Source organism: Octopus sinensis, linkage group LG1 (genome assembly GCF_006345805.1).
Source record: "Octopus sinensis linkage group LG1, ASM634580v1, whole genome shotgun sequence".
Lineage (NCBI taxonomy): Eukaryota > Metazoa > Mollusca > Cephalopoda > Octopoda > Octopodidae > Octopus > Octopus sinensis.
In genome coordinates, this window is record NC_042997.1 from 140,282,647 (window position 1) to 140,303,115 (window position 20,469).

At 37.2% G+C, this 20,469-nt stretch overlaps 2 protein-coding genes and 1 pseudogene across 3 annotated transcripts in view; 1 reads left to right on the forward strand and 2 right to left on the reverse strand.

Annotated features, from left to right (window-relative positions):
* LOC115214493 (argininosuccinate synthase) overlaps positions 1-18,742 on the reverse strand; it is a 38,105-nt gene extending 19,363 nt beyond the window's left edge. Inside the window, exons 1-6 of one of the 2 annotated variants that reach the window (XM_029783701.2) lie at positions 18,596-18,742; positions 10,439-10,528; positions 7,484-7,614; positions 4,887-4,955; positions 2,503-2,627; positions 986-1,106 (exon numbers count right to left, since the gene is read on the reverse strand). In XM_029783701.2, coding sequence (XP_029639561.1) covers positions 986-1,106; positions 2,503-2,627; positions 4,887-4,955; positions 7,484-7,597 — 429 coding nt within the window. In that variant the 5' untranslated portion in view covers positions 7,598-7,614; positions 10,439-10,528; positions 18,596-18,742. Of the gene's footprint in view, positions 1-985; positions 1,107-2,502; positions 2,628-4,886; positions 4,956-7,483; positions 7,615-10,428; positions 10,529-18,595 lie in introns of both variants that reach the window. The other variant, XM_029783694.2, reaches the window with a different exon arrangement.
* Positions 2,934-3,032, reverse strand: LOC115220507 (annotated as a pseudogene).
* LOC115214510 (RING-H2 finger protein ATL52-like) overlaps positions 18,244-20,469 on the forward strand; it is a 53,388-nt gene continuing 51,162 nt past the window's right edge. Inside the window, exon 1 of the mRNA XM_036505386.1 lies at positions 18,244-18,443. The gene's annotated coding sequence lies outside the window, so the exon portion shown is untranslated. The remainder of the gene's footprint in view (positions 18,444-20,469) is intronic.

The window sequence follows — 20,469 nt, forward strand, 5'->3', positions numbered from 1 at the left end:
AAAAGTATTCCCAGTCACTTATAATGTGCATAGTCTTTTCATTGATAAAATTGAAGCTTATTATGCAAGTAATTTTCTTCAGAAAAATTATTCATTATTCAATTTGTTCATTCAGAGCAGTGGCTTTCAGTCATTTTTTAAACCTAAGGATCCCTTTGATACTTATTTTACTCAGGTGAATTCTCAAAGCCATTCAATGTTTGAATGGGAAGCTCGGGAAGTTAGAAAGTCTTTTACATTTCGAGCCTACGCTCTTCGCCAGATATTAAATATTAATAGAAATTATATTAAAAAATTGCTAGAATATTTTGCATAACCAATATATTGCACATAAATAAAATCTTATAGAAACCTCCAAGGTTCATGCAGATCCTGGTCAAGAACCACTGATTCACATGGGAGTACACCACTGCCTTTTTAAAAATAGGCTTAACAGCATCTTTTATAAAATATAGCCTTGTTGTATGGCAATCAGATTTTTAGTATAAAAACAAAGTTCCCTATGACTAGTGTAATCAAAATGTTTAGTGCTAGAAGAAATACTGCAATGCATTTTGTCTGATGGTCAAGTGATTCTATCTATCCTATTGATTTACAACTTTGGCCCAAGGATACAGTCAATTAGACTGAATCGGTACTGAACTGGGACTTTATCAACCCTGGAACTTGGATGGATAAAAAGTAATGTTAACTGGAAGGATTTGAACTCAAAATGTACAGAGATGTAATGGCTGTGTCTGCACTCATTTCTTCTTCAAACAGACTCTAACCTTAACCCTTTAGCATTTAAACTGGCCATATCCAACCCAAATATATTATCTGCTTTATGGTCTAACCAGCCAGATCCAGCCTATCACTCCTACCCTTCAATGCCATTATAAAATATACAATCACATCAAAATTTCAAAGTTACAAGACAATGCATGATATAAATAATCTGAATGCTAAAGGGTCAAACAACACTGTAAGCATGCTAGCAACTTACTTCGATTTTGGGGTAGAGGGCATAGGCTGCAAGTTCAAAACGAATTTGGTCATTTCCTTTGCCAGTTGCACCATGGGATATATACTGGGCACCTTCTGCTTTAGCAACATCAATCATTGCTCTGGAACATACAGAGAGAATCAGAAAGTAAGTCAACAGCCAAATATATATGCAGGTACTACACATTTTTTAAAGCTTAAACAAAGAAAGGCAACATCCATAACCATTTTTACAGGTTCTCTTGAATTGGTTAAATAAATGGAAATTATTTGTTTGTTCATTTAATGTTAATTTTTTTCCAAGATAGCATGGATTGAACAGGGTTGTATTCGAAGTAAGAATTTATGACTGGATGCCTTTCCTTTCACTAACCATTACACGTTTTTAAAGTAGGGAATTGGAATTTTCTTTGTTGTTCTATATTTCGTCAGAAATACAGAGTAAACAGACATGATGTCAGAAATGTAAACATCATGTCACTGTTCCACTCAGACAGTGACAAGCAAATCTGTGGAATGTCAACATTCACACACACATACATATATATATGAAATCAATGGTAGAAATTTTATGCACCAATAACAGTAGTGTGTATATATACATATCAAAATGCATATATATATATATGTTCACTGACAAAACTTCATACTGCATCACTACGATGCAGTATGTGGTGCAGTACGAAGTTTTGTCAGTGAACAGGTCTCGGTCTCAAAGCGACGAAAATATTTTGACAAATTAAATTTAAATGTTGAAGTGAATCTAACAGTTTTGTGTGTTTCTTAAATGGCTTATAAACACGTTCCACGCTGCAATTGTTATATATATATATATATATCAAAATGCATATATATATATATATATTATATATATCAAAATACATATCCCCTGTGCTGGTAGCATGTAAAAAGCACCTTTTCAGCATTCGGTCTCATGGAGGCAAAGTGGCTGATAATGGTGGCACATTAAAAGCTCCTTTCGAGTGTTGGGCTTCATGAAGACAATGACCAAGGCCTTTGGCATTATTTTGTGCTTGAGAAGAAGACCCATCAAGCCAAGTAAAATCGCAGTCATGGCAGATACTGTCATTGTGCTAGTGGTATGTAAAAGTACCCATTACACTCTCGGAGTTGTTGGCGTTAGGAAGGGCATCCAGCTGTAGAAACCATGCCAAATCAGACTGGAGTCTAGTGCAGCCTTCCAGCTTCCAATTTGTATTATCCTCATTATATAGCATCCTCTTTTCTATGTTCACATGGGGGTCAAACAATTTTCTGAGGCAGATTTTGGATAGCTTGATGCCCTTCCTGTTACACTCATCTATTTCCAAGTAAGGTAATATTCCCCCATGACCAGACATGTTTTTCATGGAGACTGGAAACAAACAACGCTGTTTATATGTTGGTGATGCTTGTTTACAACCATCACAAGACATCCAGACAATGGTACACACAAATGCATGTGCATGCATGAAAGCTGCCTCCCCCACACATATGAAAGTACTAAGTTTTACTCACTTTGCAATGCAGGGTCTGGCAAGAGCTGTACCAAGCAGATACCTGTCTTCATATACAGCATTACCTTGAATAGCTGGAAATATATAGTCTGTGACAAATGTTTTCCGCTCATCTGGAATGACAATCTATGATAAAAAAAAAGTTCATTAAGCAATTTATGGCATTTTTATATCTACTTATTCGTTTGTTTTTGCTTCTCATAGCAAAAAGGCACCCACCCATATATATACACACATACATGTGTGCGCACACATGATGAACTTCCACACAGTTTTTATCAACCAAGTCACTCACAAAGCATTGGTCAGCCCAGGGATATGTAATAGAGGAGAGTTGGAGAGTTGCCAAAGATGCTGTGCAGTGGGCCTGAACCCAAAACCATGTGGTTGTAAAGTGAGCTTCTTAACCACACAGCACACCTGTACCTATACGAAAATATGGAACTCTTCATGAATTTTTGTGTCATCCTTGCACAGGGGCCATGCTTAATCTCTGTATTGTTCCAATTTTAGAATATATGAGCAAAACATCCCCTGTCCAATGGACAGTGCTGAGTTGTCAAACATTTAAACCAAATTTTCTCAAAACAACTTGTCTGACCGTCCCTTAGGCTATCCCTTTGAGAAACACTGATTTAACCTAAATTTGAGACACCAGCAAAAGAAGAAATAAAGATTGACTTTTTTCCTATTCCAAAGAAAAACGATTTTCCATGGCTTTATTGATTGCATTCTCACCTGGAATTGGTTTTTGTAATTTTTTCAAGACTTATACACACTCTGATACTGTTGGTATCTACATATCAAATTTGAACGCAATCAGATGGAGGAAGCCGGAAGCCCGAGATCCTAGAACGAAAACACACACAGAGAGACACAGACACAGACACAGAGAGAGAGAGAGAGAGAGGAGAGAGAGAGAGAGGAGAGAGAGAGATAGAGAAGAGAGAGAGAGAGAGAGAGAGAGAGAGAGAGAAGAGAGAGAGAGAGAGAGAGAGAGAGGAGAGAGAGAGAGAGAGAGAGAGAGAGAGAGAGAGAGAGAGAGAGGAGAGAAGAGAGAGAGAGAGAGAGAGAGAGAGAGGAGAGAGAGAGGAGAAGAGAGAGAGAGAGAGAGAGAGAGAACGGATTTTATATAAGAGATGATGCCATGACAATATGGCTAATTCTTGCAAGTTTCTGCTAATAAATTCTACAACCAAAAGCTTTCCTTTTAATTTCTTCTTTGTTGTTTTTGTTTTCATTTACAAACAGGGAAAATCCAGATCTTTGCACATAGCCTAATGGACCCTTCTTAAAGGTGGAAGATTAAAATATTAAGGGAAGTGGATGCAGTTAATATCAATTTTAAATTGACTGGAACTTGATAAATTTGTGGAACTAAAGTGGGGTTTCTATAGACGAATATAATCTGTTCCAGAGTCCTGTTCATTAAAGAAATTGCTTGTGACATGCGTAACTGAAATACACCTAAATAAGGGTTTAGTTGGCCTGACACTATAGTTGAAGACATTTATCCAAGGTGAACCTGGAACTATGTGGTTGGGAAACAAACTTCTTACCACAGCCAAGCTACATGAAATGCTTACATGAATGAATGAACAGTTTTTACATGTTTTCCCAACCACATGTACATGCGCATAGTCTACTTGCGGTTCTTTTGTTCAAATATCTGTTTATTGGCTGAATATGATGTCAGTAAAACCATTCACTATACAATGTGTTGATTTAGTACACAGTAAATATATGCTTTACCAGTGTGTGGAGGCACATGGCCTAGTGGTTAGAGCAGTGGACTCGCGGTCGAGGGATCGCAGGTTCGAATCTCAGACCGGGCGATGTGTGTGTTTATGAGCGAAACACCTAAACTCCATGTGGCTCCAGCAGAAGATAATGGCGAACTTCTGCTGACTCACCACAACTTTCTCTCACTCTTTCCTCCTGCATCTTGCAGCTCACCTGCAATGGACTGGCGTCTCATCCAGGTGGGGAACCTATACGCTAAGGAAACTGGGAAACCGGCCCTTATGAGCCAGGCATGGCTTGAGAAGGAACATACACATGCTTTACCAATATTTATGCGTATATGCAGTCTATTTATGGTTTATAGTTAGAATTTCACCTTGCCAAGTAAATAGATACCCACTCACTTATATGCATGCAAGCTCTGCTCATCGATCTAATTTCAGCTTATTATGTGAGTTTAATTTTCTGTTCATTAATCCGTTTGCTCATTTAGTAAAACATTTGTAAATGATACCTCACAGTACATGAAAGAAGAAAGTTCTTGAAAAGTAAAATTGCTTTTTAAATGAATCTGATGACATTGAAACAACTGAATAAAATAAAACTGTAATTAAGAATTCGTGCAAACTGGAAGAGACTTACTTTAACAGCTCCAAGCGATTCTGCCTTTTTACGCGCGGCATCAAAGTCTTCTTCCTGGCCTACATTAGCCTGAAATATAAAATAATGAAAGTGATGTGAAATAGATCCAGTAAGAGGTCTTTTATCTTTTACTTGTTTCAGTCATTGGATGGCAGCCATGCTGGGACACAGTCTTTAAGGAGTTAGACAAATCCACCTTAGTATTTGCATTTTTTCAAGTTTGGTACTTATTCTATTAATCTTTTTCTTGCCAAACTGCTAAGTTACGGAGATGTAAGCAGATTAGTTGTCAAGTGGAGGGGATACAAACACAAAGGCATAAATACATACATACACACATATATATGATGGGCTTCCACACAGTTTCCATTTATCAAATTCACTCACAAGGCATTGTTTAGCCGAGGGCTATAGTAGAAGACATGCCCGACCATGTGCCAAGCAGTGGAACTGAACCCGAAACTACATGGTTGCAAAGTAAGCTTCTTAACCACACAGCTATGACTTCACCAAATGATAAAGTGGTTTTTCTAGTAACTAATGTAGGGTCAGAGTGATCTCAAGGCATTCTAAGTTAATTAATTCAAATGATATAAATTTTATAAGCACTAAAATGTAAGTTAAGCACTGTGTATGCTACATTAGGAAAATGTCTAGACAAACACTAGGCAAAAAGATGATAAACAGAATCATTTGTGAATTGCTTTGAAGATATATGGTGTATTTTACTCAAACTGTCTCAACCAACTGAAGTAGATTCTTTGTTAATTAACCTGATGGCCTTGTTTTAAATATAGTCTAGGATAAAAAGCACCATCTGCCGTGCCGGTGGCACGTAAAAAGCACCATCCGATCGTGGCTGTTGCCAGCCTTGCCTGGCCTCCGTGCCGGTGGCATGTAAAAAGCACCATCTGATCGTGGCTGTTTGCCAGCCTCCTCTGGCACCTGTGCTGGTGGCACATAAAAAGCACCCACTACACTCACGGAGTGGTTGGCGTTAGGTAGGGCATCCAGCCGCAGAAACATTGCCAGATCAGACTGGGCCTGGTGCAACCTTCTGGCTTCCCAGACCCCAGTTGAACCATCCAACCCATGCTAGCATGGAAAGCGGAAGCTAAACGATGATGATGATGATGATGTTTGAGTATATAATAACAGCAGCACAGTTCTAGCTTCATGAGCTGTACTCTGTTGTGAGTGTTCATTTGAGCTCCGTAGGATTACTTTCTCGTAAATATTCCTTATTTGCTCCTTGGATTTCATAAACTGACTAGAAATGGTTTTTGTCTCTGCTGCAATATGAAAGTCCTTGTAAACAAGAAGTGTAAACTGCCTCAACCAACCGGTTGAGTATTTCTTTAAAGTTGCTATTATTTCAGTACCAATCTGTTTTTTTAATGCCATTGCATGTAAGTGATTTAATGTGAAAAGTAAGGCAATATTTGTGGTTGATTACATTGGAGTGGCACTGCATCAGACTTGCATCAAAAGAGGCACTTACACTGTATGATGGTCAGGGATTTTATGTTCCTTATACAGGGAGAAAACAATAGGTAAATAAATAAAATAAAATAAATAAAAACAGTGAGATAACAGACAAAACCAAGATGATGGTAGCATAACTAGAGAGAGGGGGACAAGGGAGAGGCACATTCCCCGGGTGCCAATTAAAGCGAGGGGCACAGAAGATAAGCTTGAACTCCATTTATAAAATTGCAATTGTAATGATGGATCTCCAGTTTATCGCTTTATGCAATATAAGGGCTGTCTGCTCAAACAAAATCTGCAATAATAAGACCAGAAAAACTCCTGGAATTCATTGTTTGATATAAAGATAACAATGTTTTTTCTGAATTTGTGCATTGGCCTTCAGATACTGCTCACAATAGCTGTATGAATTGCAAGCTGTGAACGCTCGTTCAACAAGTTGAAGTTAATCCTATCTTATTTGTGGACATCAATGTTGCAGGACCACAAGCATGATGTTGCTCTTCTGAGCATTGAAAGTGAAGAGACAAACAAAACTGATTCTGAGGATATAATCGATCAATTCGCCCCATCAAAAGCAAAGAAGATAAGACTTTAAACAATTGTATTTTTTTTTATATTACAGCTCATTTCACACATTAGGATTTTTAATGTTTCAGTGGAGGCTGCTGGTGTATTAAATGGTTAAAATAGGGTGGTTTCATAAAAGTAAACATCCAAAAAATATATTCTGAATTACGGGTTGCACCGAACTGGCAGATAAATGAACCTTGGTAAAGTATTTATTCCTAAAATATTGCTTTAAAACATTAATTACTTGTAACAAATAAGTACTATATAGTACTGTGTATGTTGTAAATGGTATGTGGGGGCGCATTTTTGTGGCTTGCCCCAGGTATGGTTTACCCTAGCTACACCATTGGGTAGCATTAAATATAAGTAAGAGGATAAGAAGAAGGAAAGGCATTCCTAAATTAAAGTTGTATTTCATTTATTCATTCATAAACCAGAAACTAAGTCATTTGATTTTGTATGAAATTTGGATAAAAAAGAAATATGTTAATAGTTAGTTACTTAGAAAACATAAAGGTTTACAAACAATAACTTACAAGGAATGCTACCACATTATAACCATTCTCTTTGAGCCAAACAAGAATACAGGAAGTATCTAAGCCACCACTGTAGGCAAGCACAACCTTCTTTTTGCCAGAACTATCTCCCATGACTGTTCTTTATAAATCTGAAGAACAAAAATAGAAACAAATATGTTTCAACCATTAAAAATATTGAAAAAAAACCAAAACAAACAAACAAAAGAAAAACAGCATGCCTTATTTTTATATTCACATCTGTAAAAGAGAAAAAAAGGAAAGGGTTGTGATGATGATGTTGATGATAATGACAATGATGATGATGATGATGGTCGTCATCAATTTTACCTTGTCCTTATTCTTAGTGCAAGTTTTGAAGAATGCAGTTCGATTTTAACAGCTATTTATTCAAAGCTATAATGGAAGTGACAAAGGAGCATATTTGACATATTTTGCTTTATGAGTTCAATAAAGGCAACAACACAATTGAAAGTGCAAGGAATATTAATGTAGTATGTGGGGATCAGACAATAAGCGTAAGCTAGTATCAACAGTGGTTCCAGAAATTCCGAGCTGGAAACTAAAGCCTAGAAGATGAGCCTTGTCATGAAAGATCTGTAGAGCTCAATGAGGATGTCCTGCAAACCGTGGTGGAATAAAATCCCATCGTAACTGTTGAGGGACTAGCAGAAAAGCTTGGATTTGATCCTTCAACCATTCATCGATACCTACATGCCATCGGAAAAGTCAGCAAATTGGGTCAATGGGTTCTTCACAAATTTTCCAAGTCTAATCACGTACAGTGAGTGAATGTGCACTCTTCTTTGTTGCCATGTCTCACAAACGAACCTTTTTTGGATTGAATAGTGACAGGTGACAAGAAATAGGTTCTCTATAAAAATGTCAAGTGCCGAAGATAGTGGGTAGGAAAAGGAGAGACATTGGCACCCCAGGTTAAAGAAGGTCTTCATCCATGTAAGGTGTTATCTGTTTGGTGGGATATGAAAGGTTTAGTCCACTTTGAACATTTAAACCCAAACCTAATGATAACAAAGGAGATCTACTGCAAGCAGCTTCAGTGGCTTAAGTTAGTAATAGAAGAAAAACAACCATCTTTGGTTTTAAGACAGAAAGTGTTCTTCCATCAGGATAATGTTCGGCCACATACAGCGAGGATAACACTCCAAAGGCTGGAGAAGTTTGAATGGGGAACAATGTCCCAACCACCAAACACACACACACATATATATATATACACACACAATCATATACACATATATTTAGAATGGTATATGGTCTGGCAGTCATGCTGTTTGGCTCATGGTCAGCAGTTCAATTCCTGGAATGGGTAGTTCTTTGTATATCCTTGTGTATGACATTTCATTTCATGCACTCCTGTGTACTCAGCCACAGACAAATACCAGCCTGTTGGCAGTGCAGCTCCCTTGCTCTCTCTCTCTCTTTCCCACCAGGTTCAATTGCTCAGGCCACATTTACTAGTCAAGGACAAAAGAGCCAAGCGGTTGTTCACTCCCTCTTTCTTCAATGATAGTATATATAGAGAGATATAGAATGAGAAACACATATTACAAAGGAGACAAAAAAATATAGGTTGAAGAGCAATGCAATTGTATGACATCAAACTTTGCTTTCCTTGTTTTTTATCTTTCATTCTTTCTTTCTCCGGGACAGTGAAAGAGAGGTTCAGGATGAGAGAAGTGCAATGAGAGAGAGAGAGAGACACACACACAGAGTTAGAGAGGGAAAGCGAGGTGAGAATGATGATGATGATGATATTGGTGGTTTGAAAACTGGGTCACAAGTGACAATAATAGTCTATTGCTGCATTCTTTAAAATGAATATAGATTTCTGCTTGTTATCTCAATTTCACTGTACAATGGCAAGAAAGATTATTCATATTCATACACGCCAACATATGTTTATACAAATTGGCTTCTAATTTTCTATGCATGACAGGGTAGTTATGAAGTATCAACTGCATGGTTTCAAATTCAGCTCCAATATGTGTCACCTGAGGGAAGGGGGTTCTCTTACAGCCTGGGCCAACCAAAGCCTCCTGTGTGAATTTGGGCGACAGAAACCAAAAGAAGCCTGTTTTATCACGTTCATCATCATTTTAATGTCCACTTCTCCATGCTTACAAAGCTCAGGCATAATTTATTGAAGCAGATTATCTATGGCCTGTATGCCCTTCCTGATGTCAACCTTCTCCCATTTCCAAGCCAGGTAATATAGCCTCATATTTTCACAGAATATTGCGGAAATGAATAACTGCTTCTATGACAGTGACACTCATTTACAACTATCGCACTATGCCACACACACACATGCATGCATGCACACACATACACATGCACTCACTCACTCACAATGGAGATCTTTCAGTTCCCATTACCAAATTCACTCACATGGCTTTGCCTGGGGCTATAGTAGAAGGCAGTAGAACCTAGTTAATAACTGAACAGGATTCACTTACAGACCATTTCTGACAAATATATTCAGTTAATTAATTCTTCTCCAGGCCTTCTTTTAATGAAAAGTGGGGGGTTAGGGGGGTTTCGCAGAGAAAATGAAAAGCGTTACTTTTCTCAATTAAAATGTTATATCAACAGTTGAAAAACTTACTCTTGTGTAACTGATACCCTTGACAAAGGCATGAATATCACAAAATCCAACTGTATCTGCATATTCTGATAGTTCTTATACTGTATCAAACACTAGTCAAAACCATCACACGTTGCTTGTATCACAAGCCTGAGATATTCAGTGACATTCAATCATCATAGAGAAAGACAAGATGACTTTTCTTTGGCACATGACGTGGAAACTATTTATTTTGATGAGGGCCTACTATATATGCATTTTCACAGATAATGCTTGAAAGAGGTGTATATAGCAATGGTAAAAAAAAAAAGAAAAGAAAAAAGAACATGTCACCAACCTCTACTTACTGAAATGAATGAAATACCAATGTGTGTAGGTAGCTGCAACAGTTTGCTGTCTCTTGAGAATGTAAGTAACTGCAATATGAAACTATTTCTCTGAAATTTAAGATAACATTAAATATTTAAAACAGTTGAGTTATGACATAAAATTCAAGTCAGATAAATTATGAATTTGAATCAAACTGTTCTGATCCATACATGTAACTCCCAATAAATTGGTTGAGTGTCCTTCTTTTGCTTGTCTACTCTCTCTCTCTCTCTCTCTCTATACATATATATATATATTATATATATATATATATATTAATTTGCCTGTACGGCTGATAATTCGCTTACCACTTGTGATGGTCTTTTAATAATACCATCACTATATGTGTGTGTGTGTTGTGTGTGTGTGTGTGTGTGTGTGTGTGTGTGTGTGTGTGGAGGCGCAATGGCCCAATGGTTAGGGTAGCGGACTCACGGTTTTGATTCCCAGGCCGGGCGTTGTGAGTGTTTATTGAGCGAAAACACCTAAAGCTCCACCAGGCTCCGGCAGGGGGTGGTGGCGATCCCTACTGTACTCTTTCGCCACAACTTTCTCTCATTCTTTCTTCTGTTGGCCTGCTCGCATAGCCCGCGGGGTGGTGTCATTTGAAGGCTAAAACAATGCGAAGCGCATTGTGACCAGCGATGTGTAGCAACATCTGATAGCCTGGTCAGTCATGGTAATCACGGTGATATATATATATATATATATATATATATATATATATACGTATATATACTTTGGGTATGGTAGATGAGTTCAGTAAAAATTTAGATTCAGATGAATATGGTACTTAAGTTGAGGCACCAGAATTTAGTACGGTATTATCCATTTCAAAGTAAGGTGATTAAAATCAAAATAAGCAACAAGGATATCCAGAGGTAATGCAGTACGATCGTTTCATGAAACTCCATTTAATTGAACAATGCAACCATTACATCAATTTAAACCTGGATTTAAAACACTGGATGATGATGATATATAAGAAATTAAAAGGGGTAGCTTATTAGCAAGTAGCACCTCTGTCACTTTTGTGACCTCAATTAATATAATATATATATATATAGTGAGGGCGCGTGGCTTAGTGGTTAGGGCATTCGGCTCATGATCGTAAGGTTGTGAGTTCGATTCCTGGCGACGCGTTGTGTCCTTGAGCAAGACACTTTATTTCACGTTGCTCCAGTCCACTCAGCTGGCAAAAATGAGTTGTACTTGTATTTCAAAGGGTCAGCCTTGTCACTCTCTGTGTCACGCTGATTATCCCCGAGAACTACGTTAAGGGTACACGTGTCTGTGGAATGCTCAGCCATTTGCACGTTAATTTCACGAGCAAGCTGTTCCGTTGATCGTATCAGCTGGGACCCTCGTCATCGTAACCGGCGGAGTCTTTAAGATATATATATATACACACACACACATACGCGGATACATACATATGTACATTTTGACCTGGTCTTCTGTTATACAACTAGTTATACAGAAATATGATCCTCTTTCACACATTATCATTTTAGTCATTACATGTTAGTTTTATTAGCTGACTTTTCTTATTTGTCACTGTCTGTCATTGTTCCTTTCTCTCTCTTCTACTCTGCTTTCTCTTTTTTCCACCTCTCTTTCTTTCTAGCTATCTATCTATCTTTAACCAGCTGTCTCTCTTTTTCTCAAATGTTTCATGTTCAATTTATTCAGATTATGAGTATTCTATCACTAAACTGAAGCGTTGCCATGCTAATAATTAAGTCTGCTGTGCTGCCATGGTTACTTATCACTAAGGTATCAAAATTAAATGGGAAATAACGAAGATAATGATTTCTCACCATGGGGAAAAGCTGCAAATGTGTAGAGATTAGTGAAAGCCTTCCGAGTATTGACCCCAGAGGGGTGAGAAATGCATTTAACATCAGTGGAATTTGAGCTCATTAAAACAGATTATTGCTAATAGTAATTACTCTTGACATGTGACTGATTCTTAAAAAATCTTTTTCTTATTTCTTTACTGCCCACAAGGGGCTAAACATAGAGGGGACAAACAAGGACAGACATACGGATTAAGTCGATTACATGAACCCCAGTGCGTAACTGGTACTTAATTTATCGGCCCCCGATAGGATGAAAGGCAAAGTTGACCTCGGCGGAGTTTGAACTCAGAACGTAACGGAAGATGAAATACCGCTAAGCATTTCGCCTGTCACATTAATGTTTCAGTTAGCTCGCTGCCTTTAAAAAAATCTTTTTCTGACAAAAAGAGGATATTATTAATACCTTTTCTGTAGACTCTTGAAGAATGGTAGAAAAAGTTAATTCTGGAATGGTTTGAATTCAGAAACAGTACAGTGCCATTTTACACATTCAAAAGCGTCTAACTGCTTACTGAAACAGAATCGACCAGCTTCTTACTTATTAATGCTTACTGTTTGGCGAAAGCCTACATATTTAAAAATGAGGAGTATAGTCTCTTCAATCAATTCACAGCACCATATTTGATGGCATAGAAGATACATGGACATATTAGTTATGCTATAATTTCAGCAGTGCATACTCAAGAAAGTATGTAATATATACTCTTTTACTCGTTTCAGTCATTTGACTGTGGCCATGCTGGAGCACTGCCTTTATTCGAGTAGATCGACCCCAGGACTTATTCTTTGTAAGCCTAGTACTTATTCTATCAGTCTCTTTTGCTGAACCGCTAAGTTACGGGGACGTAAGCATACCAGAATTGGTTGTCAAGCAATGTTGGGGGGGGGGGACAAACACAGACACAAATATATAGACACACATATATATATACATATATATATTTATATACACATATATGATGGGCTTCTTTCAGTTTCCGTCTACCAAATCCACTCACAAGGCTTTGGTCGGCCCGAGGCTATAGGTTCCATGCAGTGGGACTGAACCCGGAACAATGTGGTTGGTAAGCAAGCTACTTACCACACAGCCACTCCTATGCCCAATTTCGCATATAAGACCAGAATGATATTTTGAGACTCTTTTCAGCAATAAAGAGCCTTATATGCCTTCAAATATGGTATATAATATGTACCTATTTATGGGCTCTGGAGGAATGGAAAGCAAGTCGACTTCAGTGGGAAAATGATATTGTATTTTCAGTTCACATCCTTAAGTTGGAAGCACCATCTGGCCACATTTATTCACCTTTCTTAGAATGAGTTTTCCAAGTGGATTTTCTGACAACTAACAACAATTACATTGGATACATACGCAAGAAAAAAATTGTAATAAAAAAAAAAAAAGAGAATAGATGCCCTGTGGCTAAATAATAGCGTTATGAATCTGTGTAGGCAATGCCATAGCTAGAGACAATAGGCAAACCGTAAATATCTCACTCTCTCATGAGCTAAGACTAAAAGCTGACTCAGCTATAATTACTCGTGCGTAACCACAGTCCCGGAAGGAGCTACGGAATGACACTAAACTTATCGTCAGAATTTCAGCGATCGACTGCATCACTTCAGAAACCATCACCAGCAACAGAAATAAAAATTATCATTGGTAGATTTAAGGTGGCGAGCTGGCAGAATCGTTAGCACGTCGGGCAAAATGCTTAGCGACGTACTCGTCCTGAGTTCAAATTCCGCTGATGTCGATCTTGCCCTTTATCCTTCTGGAGTCGATAAAATAAGTACCAGTTAAGCACTGGGGTTGATGTAATCGAAACTCCCACCCATGAACTTGCTGGCCTTGTACCGAAAACTGAAATCAAAATTGGGAATAAATCTATACCCAAGTAATTCAATACTAGTCTTTCGTATGAAAACGAGATAATTCCCCATTAATTCCTTACTGGCTACGACTATTAATAAGCTCCAACGTCAACCATTTGATGCAACTGGAAAATATTAGCCATTAGTCCTGTAGTTTTTTAAGTGAAACAAGAGCAGCTTTTTTCAAGAAGCGGTTCTCATGAGACATGGCTCATCATAAGGCGAGCTGCACAACTAAGAAAATATAAAAAAAAAAAAAATCAAGCTAAGCTAATTTATTTTTGTTGGTGCGCTATTCAGAAAATTCAGCGGGCCTCAATTTGCTCGTGACCTAACAAGCTGTGAGGAATATATTTGATTTTATGTCATTTTAAAAAGACTGTGGTGTTACAATTTGTCATGGTTTCAGACTAAACTGACTACATGTTCATATGTATAATATTGCTTACTCTGTGTGTATATTTATGTATACGTGTTTAGAGTACTGTTATGTACCTTGTTCTTAAGTGTTTGTATGTATTTTAATAATCTACTAATTAGCTGCGAGTATGCGTTCTCCTGACATTGCGTCAATAGCGATTAACTGGTATGGTACTTTCACTATTTCTCTCAGTACTAAATAGGTCGTTTGGTTCAGTGACTCTCAGACAAATATTAACTCTCTCATAGAAAAAGAAAAAAAGAAAACTGAAATTCCTTGTCTCCACCCCAACAATAACACAAGTGAAAATTTCCTCCTCTCCTCTTCAATTAATGAGAAAACAAAATAGAGTTTAATTTTTCTTTCTTCATTATGGAGTCAGACTAGTCTTATTAAACGTGACAATTTGTCCGGTCATTTTTTTATCTTCTCAAGTACCGCTATGAGTACCCACCCACTTATAATAATAATTATAGTTTAGTCTGTATATATACAAGGAGCAAAAATACTGAAGATTCAGTATATACCACGTGGTAAAATTATGAGTTGAAAATAAGTGGAAAAAAATATAAAAAATAAATATTTCTCCCTCCCACCTTTTTTAAAAATATTTTTTCCACATATTTTCAACAATATATATATATATATATATATATATATATATATATATAACCGTTCAGCGACGTGCAACCAAGAGAATACCCTCCATTAGGCATTTGCCATATTCTGAACGCCTGACTTCGCTGGGCATGGATACATTGAAAATCCGACGTCTGGCAGCTGACTTGGTAGACACCCATAAAATTATTAACCATCTTACTAACAATAACTCTTAGCACCTTTTCAAACTCCACCTGTCTAACACCCGTTGACATATTTACAAAGTCAGAAAACAGCACAGCTCCCATGAAATTCGGAGACATTTTTTTACGCTATTTGCTGAAGCATGGAACAAACTGCTGGCACCAGTTGTTAGTTGTCGGAGCACTGCATCCTTCAAAACTTCCATACTTCCTGAGATTCGCCAACACTACACCTGATTTTCTCCCCTCCATACACACGCAAGCATGTATCTGACTCATACACTGCTCACTACCCAGACATTTGTACATTACTTTATACGCACTTTTGACAAGTTGAGCATTGCTCAATGCACTTGAGTATTGTATACAATAATTTCATTATATATATATATATAATACAAAACCACATTAAAATGCAAATCAAAACCGAACATTAGCGCAGACAGAAAGAGAAAAAGAAGAAAGCATACACTAAGTGCATCAGTTGGTCGAACAACAAGGTTTAACGAAACCCACTGAAGTAGGCCAACACGCTCGCGGTATTACCTTGAGTAAAACATGCGAGTGTGTTAGAATACTTATATGTACCTACATATGTTGTCGAAGCAGCAGTGCTTCGGTATGTCAGTCTATTTAAATTACGTATGCATAAGCTTTTCGAAACTTAATTTATAAATATGCGCGCGCTAGTATGCTCGTAAATGTTCATGTGTCTAAGAATATAAACTCCTCTTATGTATATATATTGCTCTTTTATTAAAATATAATAACAATGAATGTTTGTGCAGTAATGCAATTGTATGTATAGTTTGGTGGCGAATAAGTGCTTCGTAAAGTCACTGTGATCGAGATCTAACTACGATCACAGACATTCCAGCAATGACCACACCGCCCTTCGTTTCATCCCCCACTCCGTATACTGGGAATGCAGAACCACATAATCTAACGTGTCATTTTTTTTTTCATGAACAATTTGAAGGAGATTTGGCTGCTACTTTCAACAAGCTGAGCGACCACGTGGTCTTTCCCCGTTGGCTAAGGAGCCACCGAGAGTGATCCATATGGTAGTGGTCAGATTCCAATTTTGTTGTATTCCTAAGTTTTCATCGCTTTACATTATTTCATAGTAAAGTTTTCATGAATATGGTAATATTTATAATATATTTCTTTACTACCCACAAGGGGCTAAACGCAGAGGGGACAAACAAGGACAGACAAAGGGATTAAGTCGATTACATCGACCTCAGTGCGAAACTGGTACCTTATTTATCGACCCCGAAGGGATATTTGTACTACACACACATTCATTGAGCTTCTCATTTGCATCATGATGAATCAGGTACCGGTAAAAAAGAAAAGAAAGAAAAACAAGCCTTTAAGCACCAGCTTATTTTATTTAATGGTTAACTCAGCTCTTCTGTCTGCAATGTATATACATTCACTCCTGCATTTTGATTCTATTTCTATATTCTCCCAACAATAGAACAATACGCATGATCATAATAATTAGTCTATCTTTTCTTAGGTACATTTACATGTCACTACTAGTGCGCGTACAGAAATAGGCCTGGTGTCAGCTCTGATTAATTAAGCGAATTTTCGGACCATGCGCGCGCACACATACATCCCGTTTTATTTTTACTTAGCATCCTGAATTCAAATTTCGCCGAACTCATTTTTGCCTTTCATCTCTTCGGGGCTGATGAAATGAATTATCAGTCAAATACCCGCTAAAAACTGCTGGCGTGGTGCTTAAATGAGAAAACTTGAATTCTAAAATTTATTCGAATTTCTGTTTTAAACATCGGAAATTTCGGATCATTCATCCATCCTAACCCGTAAATTTTTTATAGCCCTACATGATATAATCAGTTCTCTCTATAGTGTGATCTAAGGATCGGCTATTTCTAGCCGATCGCGCAACCGCTTAAAGTTCCTCATTGACTCGTTCCTGTCTATACACACGTCTGTGAATAGAATCTGAAGTACACGCGACATATACACTATTATACACACAAATGAGAAGCAGCTGTTCGCATCGACACTAGTCTATAATAAATAGCATTTCAACATCTCTCCTTTGTGCTCACGATAACTGAGCCAAGCCTTCGTAACTATGAAGTGAAGCAAAGTTACCAGAGCGTCGGAACAGAAATTTGTAGTACCGTATTTATTCCGGTTCTCTGCACTTTGAATTTAATTCCTACTGTTAACTTTGCCTTATGTTCTTTTAGAGTCTAAATAAAGTAAACAGTCAAGCAGAGGAACCGACCCTTCCTCCCACCACCTTTTTTTCTGTCTTTGTTTCGCTTTCTGGAAGAAATCGGCGATGGACAGACCAGGAGAAGGACGGGCACCGTCAGGCAATTGCTCAAAGTACGCTGAATGTCATAACAGCAGTCTTGCTTAATACATCAATATTTTGCTCAGGATAATTGCTTGTCCAAGGAGAGAAATCATCTTAATGGAAGCACAAAATACACGCATCTCTCTCTCTCTCTCTCTCTCTCTCTCTCTCTCTCTATATATATATATATATATATATATATCTTTTAATAACAAAATCAACTGTCAGCTAAATTTAAACTTCAGTGGTCGAAAGTTTAAATATTATCAGAGAAAATGTACTCTGAATGACAGAAAACTATAAAAACATCTATCTATCTTGTTTCGTTATTGCACACAAGGAGCTAAACATAGAGGAGACAAACAAGGACAGACAAAGGGATTAAGTCGATTACATCGACCCCAGTGCATAACTGGCACTTAATTTATCGACCCCGAAAGGATGAAAGGCGAAGCCAACCTTGGTGGAATTTGAACTCAGAACATAACGGCAGACGAAATACCGCTTATCATTTCGCCCGGCGTGCTAACGTTTCTGCTAGCTTTGCCGATTATTGAAACACAGCTTAATCGGAAATATTGAAAATTTAGCACTTAACATATTTTAAGCGGTAGCAGGAAAATTTTAAGTTTATTACTGACTAAACTTGAGTATTATTTACACAGAAATCCAGCAGTGAGTTTAATATATCAATATATTTTAAAGCTGCATACACGTGTATTACATAATACCATGCGTATGAATATGTATATCTATATATGCTTGTATACATGTATATATATATATGCAACTTGTGTAAGTATGATTATATATAAAAACACGCTTACCTGTGAGCACGCTGCTGCTACTCGGCTTTTACTATTACAAGTGATAATAACCTAAGAGTACAATGATCTTTATGCCACAATTTAGAGTGCATGGTTGTATGACGTGATAAATCAAGGGAGGTAACTTTACACTATTTCAGAAACAAAACATTGGATTTAATTAAAACTAATAAAGACAGCATCTCGTATGAATTAACAATCCTTTAAACTGTCTGCTAACCTGTATTTGCGTATAAAAATCCTTGTATTATATTGCTCTGGTTAAGATCAATCTTTGTAATATAGTTTTTGCGTTCGATGATTTAATTTGGGTTAGAATAATAAAGACCTCGGTGCTGCCCTATCTCTATTTCATTATTCTTTTACTTGTTTCAGTCATTTGATTGTGACCATGCTGGAACACCGCCTTTAGTCGAGCAAATCGACACCAGGACTCATTCTTTGTAAGCCTAGTACTTATTCTATCGGTCTCTTTTGCCGAACCGCTAAGTTACGAGGACGTAAACACACCAGCATCGGTTATCAAGCGATGTTAGGGGGACAAACACAGACACACAAACACATATATATATACATATATACGACGGGATTCTTTCAGTTTCCGTCTACCAAATCCACTCACAAGGCTTTGGTTGGCCCGAGGCTATAGTAGAAGACACTTGCCCAAGTTGCCACGCAGTGGGACTGAACTCGGAACCATGTGGTTGGTAAGCAAGCTACTTACCACACAGCCACTCCAACGCCTATATAAATTATAAATCTTTTACTTTTTTTTTAGTCATAGGACTGGAGCACCGCTCTGGGGAATCGATCATGGTAGTTATTTAACTCTGGTGCTTATTCTATCGACTACATTTTCGAACCGCAACGTTACAGTGGCGTAAACAAATCAACACTGATTGTCAAGCAGTGACACACACTCATACTATATATATATATATATACCTGACGAAATATATATATATATATATATATATATATATATATATATACCTAACGAATTTCCACACAGTTTCCGTTTATCAAATTTATTCTCAGAACACTGGTCGGTGTGGGGTTTTAGTGGAAGATACTTCCCCAATGTGTCGCGCAGTGGAATTGAACACGAGACCATGTGATTGCAAAACGTGCCTCTTAACGACACAGCCAGCATGTCATAAAAAAACAAAGAAAAAATCTGTAGGAGTAGGCAATTTCTTATTTCTCGTTATTTTCTCCCTAGCTGTTTGAAAGCATTACATGGCAAGTATTGCATCAGCATTCTATACTGTTGCATCAGCTGTAGCAGTAAAAAACTGGCCAGCATAGTTGCTGTTGTTGAAGTTGAAAGAGTTTGAAAACATAGGTGGCTCTCATTCACGCTTATACTTGCTTCAGTCATTTGACTGCGGCCATGCTTTGAGCATCGCATTTAGTGGAACAAATCGACCTCGGGCCTTATTCTTTGTAAGCCTAGCACTTATTCTATCGGTTCCTTTTGCCGAACCGCTACGTTACGAGGACGTAAGCACACCAGAATCTGTTGTCAAGCGACGGTGGGGGGGGGGGCAAATACAGACACACAAACATATATACACACACACACACACACAGGGGCGGCTTTTAAGCTAGTATATATATATATATATATATATATATATATAATATATATATATTATATATATATAAATATTTATATATTATGTATATAAATATTAATATATTATATATATAAATATTTATATATTATATAAATAAATATTAATATATTATATAAATAAATATTTATATATTATATAAATAAATATTTATATATTATATAAATAAATATTTATATATTATATCAATAAATATTTATATATTATATCAATAAATATTTATATATTATATAAATG